Genomic DNA, 21458 nt, shown 5'->3' on the forward strand with positions numbered 1-21458 from the left:
ATTATGTATGTTATTTTTAAAAATGTACTAAACTTTGTACTCTTTAGTTGTTTTTCTCCCCTTTTGTATTACTAAAGCTCCTGTAGTCTCGTTTTCCATAAATCATGTTTGACCTGGTCTGTCCAAATGTGTTATTTGCTATTATATTTGAAGTGATTCATTATGACTTCCATAGTTTAGTATGTATGCTGAGCTCAATCTTAAATAGTTTACTAAGTTTAGAAAAAAGAACAAGAAATTAATTTTGGTTTTATTTATGCCAAAAAAACCACAAAATTCCTGTTAAACAGAGTGTGGCATAATGTTAGTAGGAGTAGTGCAATATTACAGCTGGTAAGAGTTACTAGTATATCTATTATGCAATATGCCAGAGGTCAGCATGCATTTCTTTTTGAGAATATTCAACTAGTATATCCAGCTTCCAAAGATTGTGTCTATATATATAAAAGACTGTGTAGTATAGAGAGTATTAATTATTTTGTGAGGTATATTTCATGAATGTTTAGTGTTTTTTTAAAATAAGACAGTTAAAAACAGACAATTGTTGGAAGTTGTGTTTGTAAGCAATTGATGTCGAGACTAAAGAGATTTCTAGAATGTTTCAGTTAGACATATAAATAGTGGCAACAAGACAAGAGACCAGATAGTTTGAAGAAAGCCAAAAGAAATCTCAGTGAAAAAGAGTTTCAGTCAGAGAATAGTTAGAAAACAAAGTTAACCAACATAGAAGTGAACAGCCTAACGAATGATATGTTAAAAATGAGATTAACAATGTTCAAACATTTTAAAGAATAGTTTGTTTCATCCAAGAGGCAATTAAAACTGCTTTTGTGAACTCTGACAAAAATGAGACAATTATTTGAAATAGGTCTATGTGGGAAAAGTGGACGTTTATTGAACGCAGACCTAAATATGAAAAAACAGATGAGTACCAGAAGTTCAAGATACAACTGCTGTAACTCACAAGGCAACATAAATGAAATATAAACCAATACCAATGTGATAAAAGAAAAAAAATAGAGAGAGAAGAAAAGGAATAAGTAACTTATACACTGATAGTGTTTAAAATAAAATCAGAGAAAAACTGTTTGGCTTGTCAACTGAAATTCTAAAGCAATTAAATTGGCCTAAGTGGACTTTTGATAAGAAGAGAACTGCATAAGATTTAATATACAACTATGATATATATATATATATATATATATATATATATATATAGCATAAACACTTTTTGTACATACATTTAACTTGTTTTGAGCACTTACATTATTTTAAAAACAAATGGTGAATGCTGTTCATTTACTGTTCAATTTCTCACTAACAAGCCATGGACATGTTGTACAAGAATCCTCAGCCAAACACACCTATATATTTAACTTATTACATATGTTATCAAAAATTATGTTTTTGACAGTGTTTTGTTACTCAGGATGCTTCATACATGTTTTTACTTTATTGCCATTGCTACATATATGCAATAACAAAATAACATATTTTCTCAAATCAATTTGGAAACATTTAAATATGTTCAATTTGGAAAGATATTTCATTTAGAAAAAAACATCTGTGTTAAGATCATCCTTATTATTTATATTTTATATACCAGCTGTAAAGAATAATAACTGCATCTATGTTAAAGTTATTAGAATTTGATTTTTTTAAATTGGCATGCACATAGAGTATAAATGTATCTTACTATAACTACAAGAAATAAGTAATTTGCAGAAAACTTGCATGTCCCTTAGCCAGTGTTTACATACAATAGAAATCCTAATTTTTTCAACACAGAAAACCACTTTTTTATAACTTCACATAAGCATAAATATATTAAAGCATAGTACTGTGAATACCTTGAGGTGTACCTAGTTTAATGATTTAGTAACATACATGAGGTAAATTAGAAAACAAGTTCTTCAACCCATCTTCATATGCTTTCATCTTCCATTTTTCCTGACCAGCAGAGTGGATGATAAATGAATTGAATGCTTCTTCAAGACTTTCAGATTGCTGGTTTCAGTATAAAACAAAAATATTCCTTTTAATTATAACAACCACATTAGATTAACTATTCTACAAATATAAGTACATTATAGTTAAGAATAAGTCAAAGCTAAATTTTACAAAATAAAAAAACCTATTCATATTTTAAAATCTTTCCTGTTTATTTATTTTTTCCATTGGAAAGATAACTTCTAACAGATTTAAATGACTTACTTCAAAAGTATATAGAAACAAGAGGTAGAGGAAAAACAAAGTGTATACAACTTGGGCCTTTACTTTACTTTATTTGCATGCATGATATTGGAAGGGATATAGTTAAAATTAGTGGAGCTTGCTAATGACATTAAACTCTTGGGTATTTCTCTTGGGAATAATATAGTAAAATAAATCAGTTTTTGAATAATGAAAAGATTCATACAAGAATGTCAATTTTTTACTCTATTATTTTTTGCTTGGTGAAATTCTCATGACACTTCAAGCAAAAATGTGGAAGTTATTGGTTTACCACAAGAGTTACAAATCTGTATGTACTATATAAACAATTTTTTCAACCAATAAATGTTTCCTCTGGGATGAAGACAAACTAGTGAATAACTTACCTTGATTTTTAAATTGACAATCCAAGAAATGAGAAAAACTTGAATGCTATATATATACATACACACACTTCCTTTCTTGATTTACGAATAGCACTGTGACGTTTGGATAAAATATTCTATCTTTTATGTATCATATGTTACTGATTTGTTAACATTTCTCCTATATACCATACATACTACATGTAAAGCATTTTCATTCTTTCAAAGGTATTGCTACTTGGTATCTTATAATATGGTGTCACATGATTACCCAAACTGGAAGACACTCTTGAAAGGTTACTGTTTTAAAATACTCATGGGAAAAGGTAAGATGTTTTGAAGTTCAAAAACTAAAAATTTGATATTTTTATTCTTCTGTTTCAGGTCAAGCAGCTATTCATGACTGCAGAAGGAAAAGAATAAAAATTTTGAATGTTTCTTTTAACAACACTAGAACTTTCACACATAACTTAAGCCTTTCATAAAGCTCCATCCTTGAAGTGCAAAATCAGACATTTTTTCATACTGATTTTCTACATTGTGAGCCTGTTATTAAGACCATAAAGATCTTTTTGAATAAGAAAATCAGCCTGCAATCAAAGGATTGTTCATTAACCAGGATCTTATAGATAGTTCTAAACATTCAAAGGTATCACAGGTAGCATTAACACAGTGTCAGATTTTTTTTCTCTTGTAAACAAACAATATATTACAGTATTTGAATAGTAATTCCACATTATATGAAAAACTGGAAACTAGTAGTTATGGTAATGTCATAAGTAAAGTATGCAAATTAGTATGATATAGTAATTCCACATTATATGAAAAACTGGAAACTAGTAGTTATGGTAATGTCATAAGTAAAGTATGCAAATTAGTATCATCAAAGATTCAAACCTTTGTTTGGTTATATGTTCCAAACTGTTGAAAAACAAAATTTACTGTTCCTTATATCTCTAAATATACAGAGCAAAATTAGTTGTACGTTGCTGCAATAAATAATAAACAACAAAGATCCTAAAACAAACCACTGAATTTTTTTCTATACCCAATAGCAAGGCTCCTAAAACTAATTTTTCACTTTGTTTGACCAACTGACAACAGCATCACAGTGACTGTTTAAGCAACAAAACTTGTCTGTTAATCAGTCTTTTTTTGTCACATTTTCTTTTTCCATTTCTTTGCTTTTCTTTCATTTTTTTCTTCATTTTATTCAGAATTTTTGCTTTTTTTTCCTCTTTTTCCATAACCAAACATTCATTTTAAATTTTGAAACCTTTTCTGTATCTTCTCTACACTTATTTAGAAAAATATTTACCCTGCTGAGTAACTTTCTTACATTCATATCCTTTTATATTAGAAAATACCAAATCATCACAAGTCCTTGCATTCTACCATATTCAAAATAAATGTTCAATTCTTAATTTTATAAACATCCAGCTTGCAAACCAATCTTTTAAGAATCATTTTGTCAAAAGCTATTTTTAAAAACCAAAATAAAGAAGATGGAAGATCTACCAAAAAAATTTAATTTTGTAGAGCAAACAAAAATCTAAGGCCATTGTGAGAATCATTAATTAAATCAGCTTTTCAAATGCTTTTTGAAAGTACTCCCTTTGCTAAGTATCTTCTTGACTTTAAGATATATCTAGTAAGGGTCAAAATACTGTTATAGGTAGTTTTGCAGTCTTTTCTATGAGATCTTCAATAATGTTCACTTCACAATAAATATTCCTTTGAAATATAACATCCAATAACTCTTTAAAAGCAATAATATCATTATAAACTTTAATTTTGCAATTAACATAAGCACAATTTTGATGTCAATTATTGAAGAGTGGAGACTGTGCTTCAAGTTTTTATTAATTTTTTTCAATATCAATTTTGTGTGTACTACTGGTAGTGAATTTCGTGTGTTTGTATCAAATTAGCATAATATGTACAAAACATAAAGGCTGTTTGGTCCCTCAAATGTGTCCTTTTACAACACGCTTGGGACAAAAGTAAGCATTATAACTATCTTTTATTTTCCACTACAGTTGATTTTCCAAAATGAAAAATGGGTGACTGACTTGTAAAGTGAGATATGATCGGCACTGGTGGAGGCCGAAATTTACAACTGAAGCTACAAGTTACAATAGTTTAATAATATTAATTCCATTAGGTGATTACTTGTGAGTAGTATACACTGTGACCTAACTAACATGGTCTTCATTTTGCTTACATATTTTAAATGACTGAATCTCCACTTTCAAATAGACTCATACTGGTAACAAAATATTCACTGAAAATCGCAGCTTTCAGCAACAGGCCAAGAATAATTGTTGAACTAAAATTTATAAATAAAGCACTTCGATAGAACTTACCAAAACCGAATCAACATAGCGGTTAACCAGTTTTTCTGTATTTTCTGATGTCATCACGATAACCAAGCATTTAAAACGTGTAATTATTATTATATTATTTACAATATGTTTCTACTTAAATACTTTCTTTAATTTCCCATATTAAACATTTAATACTAAATTCCTCACCAATGTTATTATTAATCTACCACAACTAAACCAATCTTTTCGCCTACTGTATACTACTGCCATCTACTCTCACAGAAGCCTAAATTTATATTTCGTGATAAATAATTATTTGTTTTTCATAGCCATCTACTCTCGCAGAAGCCTAAATTTATATTTCGTGATAAATAATTATTTGTTTTCATAGCCATCTCTCGCAGAAGCCTAAATTTATATTTCGTGATAAATAATTATTTGTTTTTCATACCCATCTACTCTCGCAGAAGCCTAAATTTATATTTCGTGATAAATAATTATTTGTTTTTCATACCATCTACTCTCGCAGAAGCCTAAATTTATATTTCGTGATAAATAATTATTTGTTTTTCATAGCCATTTACTCTCGCAGAAGCCTAAATTTATATTTCGTGATAAATAATTATTTGTTTTTCATACCCATCTACTCTCGCAGAAGCCTAAATTTATATTTCGTGATAAATAATTATTTGTTTTTCATAGCCATCATTATATTTGTTTAGCATTGCATTGTTTATGTATTTAAAAATATATGCATACATTTTATTTTTGCAGATTTCACTAATAATTACAGAAAAAATATGTGTAAAGCATTGTTGTGTAACAATATCATTTATTTCACTCTCCTGGCTTAGCAATAAGTCGGAGAGCTTGTATTGCTGAATATAGGGTTTCGAAACATACAATGAGTAAAACAAAGACAAAATCCTTACTTTTTGTCTACCAGTAGGTCAGCAGTAAGTTTACGGACTTACGAGACTAATATCCGTGTCTCAATTCACCGTGGTAGAAAAAAAAACGCAGATAACTTATAGAGTTGTTTTCAACTAAAACCAATAAGAAAACTCACTTTCTTTGAATATATAGAGGGATGAACCAAAAGGTGATTTCCATTGAAAATGTTGTTAATTTGTTATATCTTTATGAAGACGAAAAGCGAAAGACATTCGAAATGTCGTCTTCTACATTTATGTCCCCACAACAGGCACTTGCATCCATTCTACAAAGTTTCATCACAAATACTCTGCCTAAACAATCTATCAAACAATAAACATGTATGGTGTTGTGTTTTCTTACAGCAAAGCCACATCGGGCTATCTGCTGTGCCCACCTAGGGTAATCGAACCCCTGATTTTAGCATTGTAAATCCGAAGACATACCGCTGCACTAGCGGGGGTAACATGTATGGTATCCAGATATCTCAATCTCCTTTAGTGTAAAATTCATGTTAACAGATATTGTATATATTTTTTAAATTCTCATTTGGAATGTGTTATATATATTATTTTATGAAAGTTATGTGCTAAAGTCACATACTAGTAATTTTTAACATATGATATAGCATTATGTTTGGGCACAACAAAAACTTATTGATCCATCTCGATTGTCCTGTCCTCCAAACTAAACTAAAAGTATGAAAGAAAGAAATATAAAATAAATATTAAAGCCAACTCTCATTATTCACACAGCTATAAAGCTTTTTTTAAAAATTTTCTTAATTACTGCTTCCACAACATCCGAAGACAACCCATTTTAGAGGCCAACCATCCTGTTAGAAAAAATAAAATTGCCTTAGCTGAAGATGATCCGTACCCTGGCAAAATTTATATTTTTGCCTCCTAGTCCCACTATTCTTGCCTTTAAGTATGAAAAAAGATGATGCATCAACACTATCAATTCCCTTTACAATCTTAAGTACCTCAATCAGATCTTATCGAACTCTTCTTTTTTCACGAGAAAACAGTTTCAAAGATCTTAATCTCACTTCTTATGACAAACATTTTATCCAAGGCACCATCCTAGTAACCCTCCTTTGAATCCTTTCTAATGAATCAATGCCCTTCATAAGTTAAGGAGCACAACACTGAATACAATACTCAAAGTGTGGCCTAACCAGTGACATAGGCAATGAAATTATAATCTCTTTAGACTTGTATTCACTATTTCTGTAGATAAAATCTGAACTCTTATTTGCTCTACAACTAGCAACATCACAATGCATGGATGGCTTAAGAGACTGATTAATCATTACACCAAGGTTCCTTTTTTCATGACAATGTTTAGGCTATTCCAACACAAGATATACTGATAATTCAAATGATGATAATTCATATGCATTATCTTTATTTATTATTATCAAACCCATCTGTCATTTATTTCCTCAACTCACTAAATAAGTTAAATCACCTTTTAAAGCATCCGTATCCTCTTCACAGCCAGCAACACCAAAAACCTTATATTTAAATAACTTATCGACCATTCCTTCATCTACGTCATTGAAGTAAATTAGAAAAGCAAAGCTTCTTAGAGTGAACCCTTAGATTTCCTACTTGTGACATTAACTCAGTTTGATTTAGCTCCATTTATAACGACCTTCTAAATTTTCTCCATCCACCTACCCTTCTATCCAATTAGTTATCCTTCCCTACAGCTATAGAGATATTTAACAAGCTTTTTACGTAGCAGTTTGTCAACTGCTCTTTGAAAATAACGATATATCAAATCTACACCCTTACCCTCATCTAGATAAGCAGTAACCTTTTCAGAGAATGTCAAGAGATTTTTAAAGCAAGATTTTTCTCTTGGTGAAACCATATTGACTATCCAATAAAATTATAAAGTTTGTTAAATGACTTTGCAAGGCATATTTTATCAGACTTTCCAAAACGTTTCTCACCACTGATATAAAATTAATGGTATGTAATTACAATTTTTATCACCTCTCTTGAAAAGAGGAAAACATTAGCTAATTTTCAATTCTCTGGTGTATGCCTAATGTTCAAGGACTAATAAAAAAAAAAGTAGTAAGAGGCTCACATATCCAATCTTTAGCCTCCTTCAAAACCACAGGAGCTATTTATTATCTGGCCAAAGAAGTTTTATTTTTTTAAACTTCACAGATTTTTCTTAACCAGTTCAAAATTAATGTAGTCTTCTTGTTCGATCTATCAGCTGTTCAAGGTGAGGAATATTGCTTAAATATTACTTAGTAAAAACTGAAAAAGCCGAATTTAATTATCCAGTCATTTCATAATCTCGTCACACCAAATATGCTCGCCCTTTCAGGCGTAGGGGCGTTATAGTTTTACGGTCAATCCCACTATTCGTTTGGTAAAAAAGTAGTCCAAGAGTTGGCGGTGGGTGGTGATGATTAGCTGCCTTCCCTCCAGTCTTACACTGCAAAATTAGGGACGGCTAGACTAGATAGCCTTCGTGTAGCTTTGCGCGAAATTCAAAAAACAAACATTAGATAACCAGCAGATACAAGCCCTTCTCTATTATGTTACGTATTATAATTTATTTCAGGCGAGTCTCCGATATATTATGTTAATTTAACAAGTGTTAATCACAGTTGTAGCTTTAGAGGCCTGTAGCACATTGACTGTAGCTAACCAATAATATTCTTCTGCCTAGCAGCGTGTCGGTTTTATATGCCAATCGCGCGAGTTTCTAGAAATTTCAATAATATTTGTGCGTTTTTGTAAAACAAATGATGTTGATTCTTACTCTCAAGAATCCTCTACAAATTTTGAGAACAGGCGGGACTTGCACAATACACAGTCAAGAATATACGTCACATGCAAAAAAGAGAAAAGTATACAGAAACAACTGTAGGTATTAAAATAAACGTATATCTGTAAATCCGTTACACATCACTCAAGGGTCCTACCCACATCCTAATATTTTATTTGTCCTTAATGTATTTAAAGAAATCGTTACTATTAAATTCTTTACATTTTCAGCCAACTTCTTTCACACATCCTTACTGATGTTCCGTTTGACCAACTTTCTTGATCTTATTTTAATCTCCTAAATCTCCTGTCATATCAGTCAATTAAATTTTTGATGCTTTTCTTTAATTTGAACTCTTATATCCTTTGTCACCCTACATGTTTTTGTTTTTACTTGCAGCAACTTTTTTTTCTATGAACAATGTATTTGTCTTGAGTATTCAAATATTTATCATTAAAAATTTTCCACATTTGGCCAGTGTCTCCAAATAACTCAACTGCCCTATTTACAACAAATACGTGTTGTCGCATCCCTTAAAGGTGTGCTTAAAAAAAACAAAATGTCAGTATTCTCGATCTCCATATGTAGCAAAACATTGAATCTAATATAAAAGAATCCCATCAAATAACTAAGTATTGCTTTATGTTCTACTATATAATGGGACTACTTTATGACTACACGTGGAGAAGTGATGTTTCCAGATGCCTTTTGCACGTTTTATTGACTGATAAGCTACAAAAAGAAAGTAAAAGGTAAACTTAGCATCGTTATTTTGATACAACACATTGAAAGGGTCAAGATTTTATGTTGAAGGCGTGACATATTTATCTTCCTTAACAGTCCTTTTGCTGACTGTTTGTTTGTTACTCTTTAAGTAAACTAACATGAATATTCTCCAACTTATTTCTCATGAAAGTTTTTATTATTTTAAAGTAGAATTTTCTTAATGTATCTTTCTTTTTATTTTAACTCTTTCCTTATCCACATCGTAATAGCTTATTACCACACTCTCGGTTATTATTTTGTAGGAAATTAAAATGTTTATTTTTGTTTCAACTTCACACTGGGTGTAATCTGTTTCATTCCGTCTCCAACACGTCACCAAACCTCTCTTTCAAAATATTTGATTCTTCAATCTCACATTCTTAGAAGGATCTGGTAACAGTGTTCGTAGTTAATCCATGGAGTTTCTCATGAATATTTTTTTGTTATTAAAGCACTTCATGATCGTATACAGTGAAGAAATAAAATAATTTACACAAATAATTTTTATTAAGTTTGTTTTGTTGGAATTAAGCACAAATATACACGCTGGGCTATATGTGCTCTGCCACCACGGGTATCAAAACCTGATTTCTACCGACCTGAGTCCGTAGACACACCGCTGTGCCACAAGGTGTTATTGAGAAAAAAAAAGGTGTAGAGGATATTTTGTTTCATGAACGGTTAAGAAAGAAATAAAATAAAAATATACTTAAGTGTTTAAGTAAAATAAAGGCGACACCTTGAAACTGATAGAAAAACTAACGTCAAGCTAACTGATTTAAACAAACAGGTAAGGAAAAATTATCCTAAATATATAGCAAGTTTTAGAAAAATTAGGATTCACGCTACATGAAAGAAATAAGCAAAGAATAAAAATTATTTTTCTAACAGAGATGAAACCAATTATTGTAAAACACTTATTCCAGAATCCAGATTAATTCCACAAGATTGAACAGTGTTTAGATTAACAATTAGTTTCTTTCGGCGAAGATCATAGTGCTTTATTTGTTGTTATCAATTTAATATCTGATACGGATCTGATCGGGAGACTTGACATTAAACTTATTTTTGTAAGTTGGTAGCATTTTAAGAAATTGCTTCATCTCTATCACGAAATGGCTCAGTAATGGAGTACTCTGGATTAACTCCTACAATATTAGGTCATAATAATGACCATTTGGGAATATCGGGTAATGATAACATTAGTATTGTCTCTGGCCGTAAAAGTGGGTTTAATGGGGGTACTCCTTGAACTGTTGGATCTTGTGATCCCAGCCCAGAACAAGTGCCCTAGCACGTGACGTAAACATTAAAATTAAATCCAATGTTATGTTCTAAGTTGAATACTCTTTCAGTATAGTTTATTACTATTAACTATGATAATTTCTTTTTATCTTAAAAATCATTGGTGTATTACATGCCATTTTTAAAGACAAGAACTCGTTACTTTATCATAGCCTTGGTCTTAGCAGCCAGTCAAGGACCACTGAGCCGATACTCAAGCAGCCGACGTCACCTGTACACACCCCACAGGCTTATAATTTGCCGTTCCATTCAAGTTCAAGCCACAGCCAAGTCCAACTCTCGTCTTTTCTTCCGTCTTTCTCGTCTCATGGCTTTTCTCCCGAAGCTGCATGACAGTTAGAAAGTTATTCTGTTGGTAGTACTCAACTTATTAAATAATAATATATAACTCAATGCTTAAAAATTATTTCCAGCAATTCGGTATGTATCACACTTGCCATGTAGTTTTAATATCTTCTTATTCCCATTATAAGATAATCTTAATTTCACGAAGTATGACTGAGAAAAGAAAAACAACAGTTTCTGAGAGCCACAGGTTTTTCTCACAAGCCTTGTGAAGTCATCCAATCTGTGAAAACCTTTTCTATACAATATGATGTATGGGTAATTGACATTAAAGAGAAATGCTTTTGCATATAGACTTCATGTGGAAGATACAGATATGTGGTTAGATTTATTTCAAACATACTCACAGCACATGACCACTAAATTGCTGTGTACTACGCCACATTACATCACAAGTAGCAGCACATGCGGAAGTGCAGTATCGTGTTACAGACTGTTTATGGACGGTCTTAGTCTGCCTGTGACCCCGGGAAGAATTCACTATATGTAGTCTCATAATGATAAGAAAACACAGAAGTAGATTATAAAGCATAGCATCGCGGACCTTTTCATCTGTGAGACCTCGAGCCATTTCCCAGTTTACCCAATAAGTAAGGTCTACTATGAGTCTATTTCTTTAATTTCGATATTTTATCTGGAAAGAAGTTTAACGTAAGGTGATGGAGTTCCCTCAATCTTTAAAACATTTTTCAAAGTTTTAAAAACAACTTGAACCATATACTCGAATGAGTTAGAATAGATTGAAGTGAGTAAGTTCGTTTGTATAGGTTATAGAGAAAGTTTGAGAATTTAAGATCACTTTTAATTAGTTCTATTTTCTCGTGATGACGAGAAACCCACGTGAAGTAAAAATGTATTCTGAATACGGCTAGTATGGGTATTACAACTTTAATTAAAATACAGTCGAAACAATGTTTCGACCTTCTTAGTTCACCCTCATCTTCTTTGTTTACCTGAAAATGACCTAAGAAAGTCGGAATGTTGTTTTGTACTTTATTTTAATTATTTCAATACCCATACCAGCCGTCTTTATAATGCATTTCTATTTGCTGCTAAACAACAATACAAATATCTAGAAACTCTAGATAAAAGCTTATGTCATAACAACATTGACCCGGCATGGCCAGGTGCTTAAGGCACTCGACTCATAATCCGCGGGTTCGAATCCCAGTCACACCAAACATGCTAGCCCTTTCAGCCGTGTGAGCGTTATAATGTGACGGTCAATCCCCCTATTCGCTGGTAAAAGAGTAGCCCAAGAGTCGGCGGTGGGTGATGATGACTAGTTGCCTTACCTCTAGTCTTACACTGCTAAATTGGGGACGGCTAGCGCAGATAGCCTTTGTATAGTTTTGCGCGAAATTCGAAACAAATCAAAACAATATTAGTACATTATTAGGAAATACTTTATTTCTTCAGCAAATGCTCGTGACACGATTCAGAATAAACCATTAAGTTTTTATGTACATGTTTATGTGAGTCACCTTAAAACATTTAATGAAATACAATTACACAAAAATATATTCGTACTCATAAATACTTTAATAGTTGTTACCACAATCTTTATTTCTGCGACTATTTCCAGACGATGTTTAACTTCGTCAGCACCTACAGTTACAATGGGTGTTTAGTCTTGCAAAATGTAAATTCTGAACAGAGAAATCCGCTTCTAAAGTATTGTATAAAAACAAAACTTTAGATTTCACACAAGAGGGGGTTATGTTCTTTATACTGTTGAAGACAAAATATTTCAGTGCTAAAAATGAAATTATGACAGCACACTCCAACTAATTACAAAACTCATTATATGTGCTCTAATTTAAAAGTTGCAATTTTTACTATTATTGATCGTTGTGCTCGTATAAAGGCATCGAACAACGTAATATTACATCAGATAATATCACAACCACAACATTTTAGAGATGAAAAATACATTAGTAGATTAAAATAAAATATTCAAAATGGTATAATCTTACTTTTTATAACTACTGTATTCAAGCACTTTAAAGTTCAAACATAAAATACATGAAACATGAGAAATATAAATAAAAGTCAGATAATTTTATGTAAAGTTTTATCAAACAAAGTAATAACTAAATAATACTATAGATACTGTTTTAAAATATAATCATTCATATTTGCAATGTTATCCAGAGGGGAGTGGATAAGCTGGCTAAGCAATACCCTTTGATCTCTATATTGTAATAAGTATAGAAATCAGTGCCGCCACCCCTTACACAATATCCTGGAACAGTGCAGACAGTTTCTAATAAATGTTTAGTTACAGGGTAATATCCATTTTTATTTCATATAATTGTTTTCACAGCTATCAGTACTTAATTAAAATCTCAATTTCTATGTGGATACACGCTAAGAGGAAAATAATACAAAGCTTAAGAGTTGAGTGAAATGATCAATCGTAAAAGATCCTTTGAAAATAGGTTCGTCATGCTCACTTATAATCTAACCAATGTTTCATTAAACGCATACAGATGTACACAGTGTATCTAGAATATATTGTACGTATGCATGCCATCAGAAATATAAAAAAAGCTTGTTTGTGAATTCGGCAGAGCAGTGATACGATTACTAACTAGTTGTGAATTGAGGTAAAATTTGCCACAGGTTTATGTACGATTTTATAGCTATAAATTACGTATATTTGATTTTAAAATATCACAATAAAAATATTATTACTAATAACAGAGTAAATCATGATAGAGTCAGAAACTGAATCACAACTATTAGATACGTCATAACTGCACTGCAGACTGTAACCATAAACGCTCGATTAACGGTGAAAAACTTCCAACCAGTTAGTTCTATGTTTGGTACAGTCAACTGATGAAGAAAAGAGTGGTACTGGTATACAAACTGCAGGTCGTTTGTTCGTTTCAATTCGATTTTTCTTTGAAAATCAGACAAAATGGTGTTTATTTGCATATTAACGTTTGATATTGACAACGATATCAATAGAAAAGCCATTACAGCATGCATAAGGACAAAAATTAAAACTGTATATAAGCCAAGAGAAAACACCAAACTAATGGGTTTTTCCATCCATTTAAATGTGACTTCAACGCATACAGTAAGAACCATCCATCCATACCACACAAACACAATAGGTGAAAACACATGATCCATGTCTGCCACTAATTCCATCATTTTTCGATGTTTGATTCTTAATTTCAGGAGAAGATTTGGAGTGAGGAAAGGGTCCTTAAGTTTTTCTCTGATGTACTCGTTGACATTTTTCTGAACTTTATGTAAGACATTTGCTAGAAAAACGTAGAAAACTTGAAAAGATATCAACATTCCCCATATAAAACAATCTGACGAGAGCATTACGAGCATGCAGCCTACCCTTATGCCTACTTTTCCAATGTCTTCGACAGACAATTTAAACAGTCTGGTATTCGCCTGAACAGTAAGTGGTATGAACATTTCTGAAATTATTGTAACGACGACACATCGTAATATCACTGCAGTAACCATTCCAGCAATAGATAACTTTATAGCGATCTTTGCTTTCTTTGTTGGCCTACTTTTGAAATTTAAGGCAATCTCGTTTAGCTTGCATACAAAATCCCAGAATGACTGCTTTCGAAGGTGCCACACGTCAGTTGTTACCACTAGCGTAAAGCATAAAGCTAAGTTCCTAACACCCAACCAAAAATCATCTGAATTGATGCTCATAGCTGTACTAACTCCAACCACACACATGACAATATGAACGTATGTCAAAATTATTAAACTCCATAAATTCCACATGGTCGCCTTCCAAGTTCTTCTGTTAGCCCTAAGACTGTATGGTTGGATTCCCATGATATGGAGAAGAAAGAATAGTGGTTGAAGATCATCGTACAGAGTAAGGGTAGTGAAAACTGACGGTACTTTTTTAGCATCAAAAATTCCTTTTTTCATATTTATGGTTTCTTTATCAACAGAAGTTGAAGTCACCACAAGCCTCGATCCTCGAAACTTTGATTTTTAACTAAAGTGGAAAAAAATAACCTATTTACAACAGCATAAACGAAAAGTGACAAAAACTTCGGAATATGAAATAATGAGAAACCTTGCGATCAGGTTACAGGCTATAGTCATTGTCAAAAACAGTACCGTGTCATTATTTGATATTAGTCTTTGTCATCTATTCACCAATAATAGTTATCACTATATTCGACGTTGCTAAGGCGTGTCGTTACTTTATTGCATCAAATAAACATAAAGAAATACGAAACGAAGAAATAAAAGCAAAATCAATAATAAAGTTAAAGTATGAGCGTTAGTGTTATGACAACGTGAAAATTGAACTACATGGACAGATGTAGTACTAAGTCACTCGACAAACAGTTGGCAGGCTCTTAATGATATTAATGCAATTTTAGAGATGTTTCATTACATTATCATAAACCGTTTACAGAGACAAAAGGTACTTTAATAAAACTTAACACAAACATGTAGGACGTATGTAACTGGATCCAAGCTGTTGACTTCAATGGCATGGGTGGTTCTTTTTATATTGTATATGCAAAAAAAAGTAAACATTTACTTTCAAAATCCCGAATAACGTAAAGATACGAAACTCGAATGAATAACAGGTTAAATAATAAATAAAGAAAACACTAATTAGATGAGTTTCGAAAAAAATAACCTATTTCTAGAACTTGCTGAGAAAATATTAAAACGTTATCGTAAGTAATAACTCCACATCACACAATATACCCATACATGTTAATAAATATACAAAAGCAACTTGATACCACGTTCAATAGTAAACTTGAGAGGCTTGAAGAAAACAAGAACAGACTATGTAGCAGCTTTCTGATTTAATAGCATTAGCAATCCTTGATTGATTTTTATTTAAATTATATTTGAACGCTGATTTAATTAGAAGTTATAGTGGAATGATATGGACAGAAAGTTATTTTAGTTCTCTCTAAAATAGATAATATTTGTTTAGGAAATACAATATAGTATGATGCAAATACTTCGTTTAATTTCTTTCTTTGTATCGTAATTTCAGATGTTTTGAATAAGAAAACTAAAATTGGTACCAGTTTAAATCTGCTTGTGGCGCAGATAGCCCAGTTTCTTTGCACCACAAAACACCAAACAAACCAACGAACTGAATCTGCTTACATTTATCACTAAACTGCAAGCGCCTGTTGTTTTTTGTTTGTTTGTTTTTATGCGGGAATTTTAGACAAAATGTGAAAACATTATTACAGGTAACTGTTGTTCACACAATGTTTGTTTACATGTTAATAGCCAGGCAACAGTGGTATTCCTTGGAACACTGAGTTCGAAATAAGGCAGATCAGCATCCATGACGACGAATATCAGTCATATTTAACATAAATGCTTAGATTTATTATGATGCCTACTAATCTAATTTGCCTTCTTAAACCATTTATTTTGAAATAATATGAGCGACAACATTGTCTTCATAACAAATATCCCCATTGGCACAGCAGAATGTCTGCGGACTCCCACTGCTAAACACCGGATTTCGATAGCCCTGGTGGGCAGAACACACACAGCCCATTGTGTAGCTTTGTGTTTAATTCCAAACAAACGAACAAATACTTTATAGTGAAAAGTAAAAATGCTTTATTGTTAAAGAAAATGAAGAAATCGAATTCACCAACTGATAAAACAGTCTTATTTATTGAGAAAACAAAAGGACAGATTGTTTATTTATATATTTTTGTAAGTTTTTAACAAGGCATCTGATTTCTCTACTCTCAGTTAGAAGTTTAATACTAACCTAAATTATCATATATCACGAACTTAAACTCTTCAGGAACTCCCTGGAATTAAACGATTCCCGACTCCGGTAAATAATGGAAAAGGACATTTATATAAATTAAACTTAAAATACTTGAAAATTACCAACTCACAAGCAAAATAATAACAGTAATAACTTCCAACTTTGCTAGAATGTAACTCTTTATCAAAGTCAAGTTAAGATATGTGTCAGGATAAATCAGAACCCTTTTATTTTAGATTCAAAAACTCAGAGAAACCGTCAGAACAAACTGCGCAAATACGTCACTTTTAACATAATTTAATCTTGGTATCACTTTCCCCTTACAGAAACACAGTGGTGCGTCTGCAGACTTATACTGCTAGAAACCGGGTTTCGATACCAGTGATGGGCAGAGCACGGATAGCCCTTTGTGTAGTTCTGCACTTAATAACATCTTATCACGGGTATTGCCTTCTTGTGGCTCAGTATTAAGTCTGAAGGTTTACAATGATAAAAACGTGGTTTCTATACCAGTGGGGCCCGGCATGGCCAAGCGTGTTAAAGCGTGCGACTCGTAATCTGAGGGTCGCGGGTTCGCATCCCGGTCGCGCCAAACATGCTCACCCTTTCAACCGTGGGGGCGTTATAATGTGACGGTCAATCCTACTATTCGTTGGTAAAAGAATAGCCCAAGAGTTGGCGGTGGGTGGTGATGACTAGCTGCCTTCCCTCTAGTCTTACACTGCTAAATTAGGGACGGCTAGCACAGATAGCCCTCGAGTAGCTTTGTGCGAAATTCAAAAACAAACAAATCTATACCAGTGGTGGATAAAACGCAGATAGTAAACTACATACCTGTGTGTTTAACAAGAACAACAACAAAACTTAAAATAAAAACTCCTTCTATATTACATGAAGAGACACTTACCTTCCTAATATTAATTTACATTTATTAATTAAACCATTAAATTATACTAGTCACTGTTCCTAAAACCTACTTAGGCCTATGTTTCATCAACTTAAAATATGCTTACAGCTATACGGGAATTAGAAAGTTTTGCAAAATGATTAGACAGGTCATGTATTACTTTTTATATCTTTGAATTTTACTCAAGGTAATTAAGAAGACAGGGTTTGTTTTGTTTCTTTTGAATTTCACGCAAAGCTACACGAGGGCTATCTGCGTTAGTCGTCCCTAATTTAGCAGTGTAAGACTAAAGCTACTCTTTCACCAACGAATAGTGGGAGTGACCGAACATTATAACGCCCGCACGGATGAAAGGGCGAGCATATTCGGTGTGACGGTGATTCGAACCCGCGACCCTCGGATTACGAGTCGAGTGCCTTAACCACCTGATCATGCCGGGCCAGAAGAGAAGGAACATTTTGTACCATAGCTCCAATTCAAACAGTCTCCCATAATATAAATTATTGTTTAATAAAAACTGAAAAAAAAAATGGAAATGGATCAGAAGAAAACAAACGAAAAACATTCGATGAAAAATGACGAACACGAATTATATAAGATAGGAGTCCCGTTTCGATGAGGTAAGAGAACGGAGACACCTTTTCCTTGAATTGTATATTCTAAATTACCTTTTTCTCTGTTTTCATGTGAAAAACAGCAACTACAGACGATAATATGTTTAATTTCATTGAAAATATTAATTAATTAAATAACAAAACACTTTGAAGTTTTCTAACAATTGACCTGTAAAATTTTCGCCTTTGGGTATTGGTATGCTTGTCAAAATATTTTCTGTGCTCTTAGTTGACACTCGTTTGAAATTTCTTTTGGTTTCAGTTTTCCTTTTTTTAGAAAAAATTCTACCTGAAAATAAGTATGAATACAACAAAGAGAAGGCGCTAAACTTCTCCGTTCTATACATTACTACAAAAACGTTGGTTGTTCCAAAGCAAGATATACCATTATTTTAGTAATAAAACCAAATATCAAAAGATCATTTCCTTTACAATGGAAGGTAAAATCACGAAAATGTCTATTTATAAGCTTTAGTACATTATCACTGTCACTTTAAAAATGCTTTTGTTAGTGTAAGAAACGATTTTTACGTTAATGTATATACATAAATCATTTAACGATTTCATCTAAACAGATATCAGGCATGCACCTTTAAGCCCTTTTGAGGAGCGACATAGGAAGTCAGCGTTTAGGTCAGAGCTATTCCTGTAAATTCTCAGGTTCATTTGTCAGTAAAAACATTCTACTAACTAAAGAAGGTAAGAGATATAAGGTATGAATCTGCATAACACATAATTACGAATGTTCAGGAAAACCAGGTCATAAATTATTGTGCTGAGCAGTACTATTCTTTTGTTGTCGTTTAACAAATATGCAATTTTTGTGTATTGCATTTGAACTTTTTTACCAAACTGCAACAGGTATTGAGGGAATTAGTTTTTACCGTGAAAAGAACTACACCACAAAATCATAACGCCCACGTACCTAAGAACGCTTCCATTGTTTACATTCGTGTTTTAATTTAATGGATTTTAACATACTATATCAAAATTATTTTTTTTATTTCTTTGTGTACCTATACAATATAATCTGTAGTGACCACATTAAGAGACCACTTTAATATCTGCGAATATTAAATCCAGACGTTTAAAAAATCGAAGCTGTTTCGACCAGAAAAGTGTAGCCCAGTAGTTGTTGGAGATGGATCCATAGCAGCCTTTCAGTCTGTTAAAAATAATAGACGGCTATGTACAGATAGTTCTTGTGTGGTTTTTGATATTTTGAAACAAACATTTTCGCCTTCTTTGAAATATATTATGTATATCGTTACTTTGTTTTTTGGAATTTCGCGCAAAGCTACTCGAGGGCTATCTGCGCTAGCAGTCCCTAATTTAGCAGTGTAAGACTAGAGGGAAGACAGCTAGTCATCACCACCCACTGCCGACTTTTAGGCTACTCTTTTGTCAACAAATAGTGGAATTGACCGTCACACTATAACGCCCCCACATCCGAAAGAGCGAGTATGTTTGGTGCGACGGGGATTCGAACCCCTTACCCTCAGATTACGAGTCGAACGCCTAGGCCCACCTGGCCATGCCGGGCCGTATATCGTTACGCCCTGTTTCTAGAAATATTTTATGAAATAAAGTAATATATATATAATGATTTCTCGTAAAAAGAACAGAAATTTATGTGACATTATACCATCTATCTTTCTATAATATATACATGATGTTTCTTAAAAAGTAACACAGCTGCTTTCAAGTTATTTTTAGAATATCTTTAACAAAAAAGACGGAATTTTTTTATTCAGCTGATCTTAAACCGAGGACTAAAGCAACACTTTAGAAACTGAAATGATCTAATTTATTCCAGAATCAAAATCACTGTATAAGGAAAATCAACGATCTTGAGTTTTAAGTGTTAACTTGTTTGTTTGTTTTGGAATTTCGCACAAAGCTACTGGAGGGCTATCTGTGCTAGCCGTCCCTAATTTAGCAGTGTAAGACTAGAGGGAAGGCAGCTAGTCATCACCACCCACCGCCAACTCTTGGGCTACTTTTTTACCAACGAATAGGGCGAGCATGTTTAGCGCGACGCGAGCGCGAACCCGCGACCCTCGGATTACGAGTCGCACGCCTTACGCGCTTGGCCATGCCAGGCCAAGTGTTAACAATCTCACAAACGATAGAAAAAATAAACAACAACAACAAAAAGATAAAAGAATAAAATCTTATAACACCAGCACTATCGTAAAGTAGACCTTTCTTCACCACGTGCAAACTAGCAGAAGCAAATTATTACTAGTATGCATTTTCTTTTACGTTTGGTTGACCAAAGCCTAGTTTTCAGTCTGTCCAAATTATGGATCGAATGGTCCAGGGTTTGAGACATGTTGTACTTGCACACACCTCATAGTTTCAGCTTTAGAGATATTATAAAATGCAGGTCATTCCAGTTATTCGATTCCAGAAGCCTGACAAAGCTTTTGTGACGGTGAGTACTGTTGACTAGTGGCCTTCCCAATGGTTAATAGTTCAAAGTTACAGATAACTGTACCTGATCATTAGGATGCCTCTGACCTGGCCTTTGTGAGGTGTGTATAAGGTACTTAAAGAGACCGACAGTTTAAAGTTCAATTTGGTTAACCCACGTTCAAGTACAGGTGATCGTAGTACTCGGAATTTCACACCTATAACAATGTTCTATGAGATAATTTGTTTGGTTTATTTTGAATTTTGCGCAAAGCTACATGAGGGCTATCTGCGCTAACCGTCCCTAATTTAGTAGTGCAAGACAAGAGGGAAGTCAGATAGTCATCACCACCCACCGCCAACTCTTGAGCTACTTTTTTACCAACGAATAGTGGGATTGACCGACACATTATAACGCCCGCCCCCACGGCTGAATGGGCGAGCATATTTGGTGTGATGGGGATTCGAACCCGTGACCCTTAGATTACGAGTCGAGTGCCTTAATCCCCTGGTCATGCCGGGAAAATTCTATGAGTGATTCTATTTCTTTACTGGTACGTATTCACAGGGCTATGTTTCTAAATTACGAAAGGGAAAATAATTCTTTAGTGGTTTGTTGTATATTTAACTGGTAATGAAACCTTTATCGTCGGGTGACTTAACTTGCTGCTGAATCTATCGAGCTGAATCGAGCCC

The 21458-nt window shown here is 33.0% G+C and overlaps 1 protein-coding gene and 1 non-coding gene across 2 annotated transcripts in view; one reads left to right on the forward strand and one right to left on the reverse strand.

The window, feature by feature from the left end:
- Positions 1-5183, reverse strand: part of MED23 (mediator complex subunit 23) — a 106632-nt gene extending 101449 nt beyond the window's left edge. Inside the window, 2 exon segments of the mRNA XM_076511876.1 lie at positions 1888-2007; positions 4946-5183. Of these exon segments, the coding sequence (XP_076367991.1) occupies positions 1888-2007; positions 4946-4999 (174 nt within the window). The 5' untranslated portion in view covers positions 5000-5183.
- Positions 5184-10374: 5191 nt separating this feature from the next.
- LOC143258284 (U2 spliceosomal RNA) lies at positions 10375-10559 on the forward strand. The gene has a single exon (XR_013032253.1). It is a non-coding gene; the product is annotated as a U2 spliceosomal RNA (small nuclear RNA).
- The last annotated feature ends 10899 nt before the right edge of the window (positions 10560-21458 follow it).

Source organism: Tachypleus tridentatus, chromosome 7 (genome assembly GCF_004210375.1).
Source record: "Tachypleus tridentatus isolate NWPU-2018 chromosome 7, ASM421037v1, whole genome shotgun sequence".
NCBI classification, from domain to species: Eukaryota; Metazoa; Arthropoda; class Merostomata; order Xiphosura; family Limulidae; genus Tachypleus; species Tachypleus tridentatus.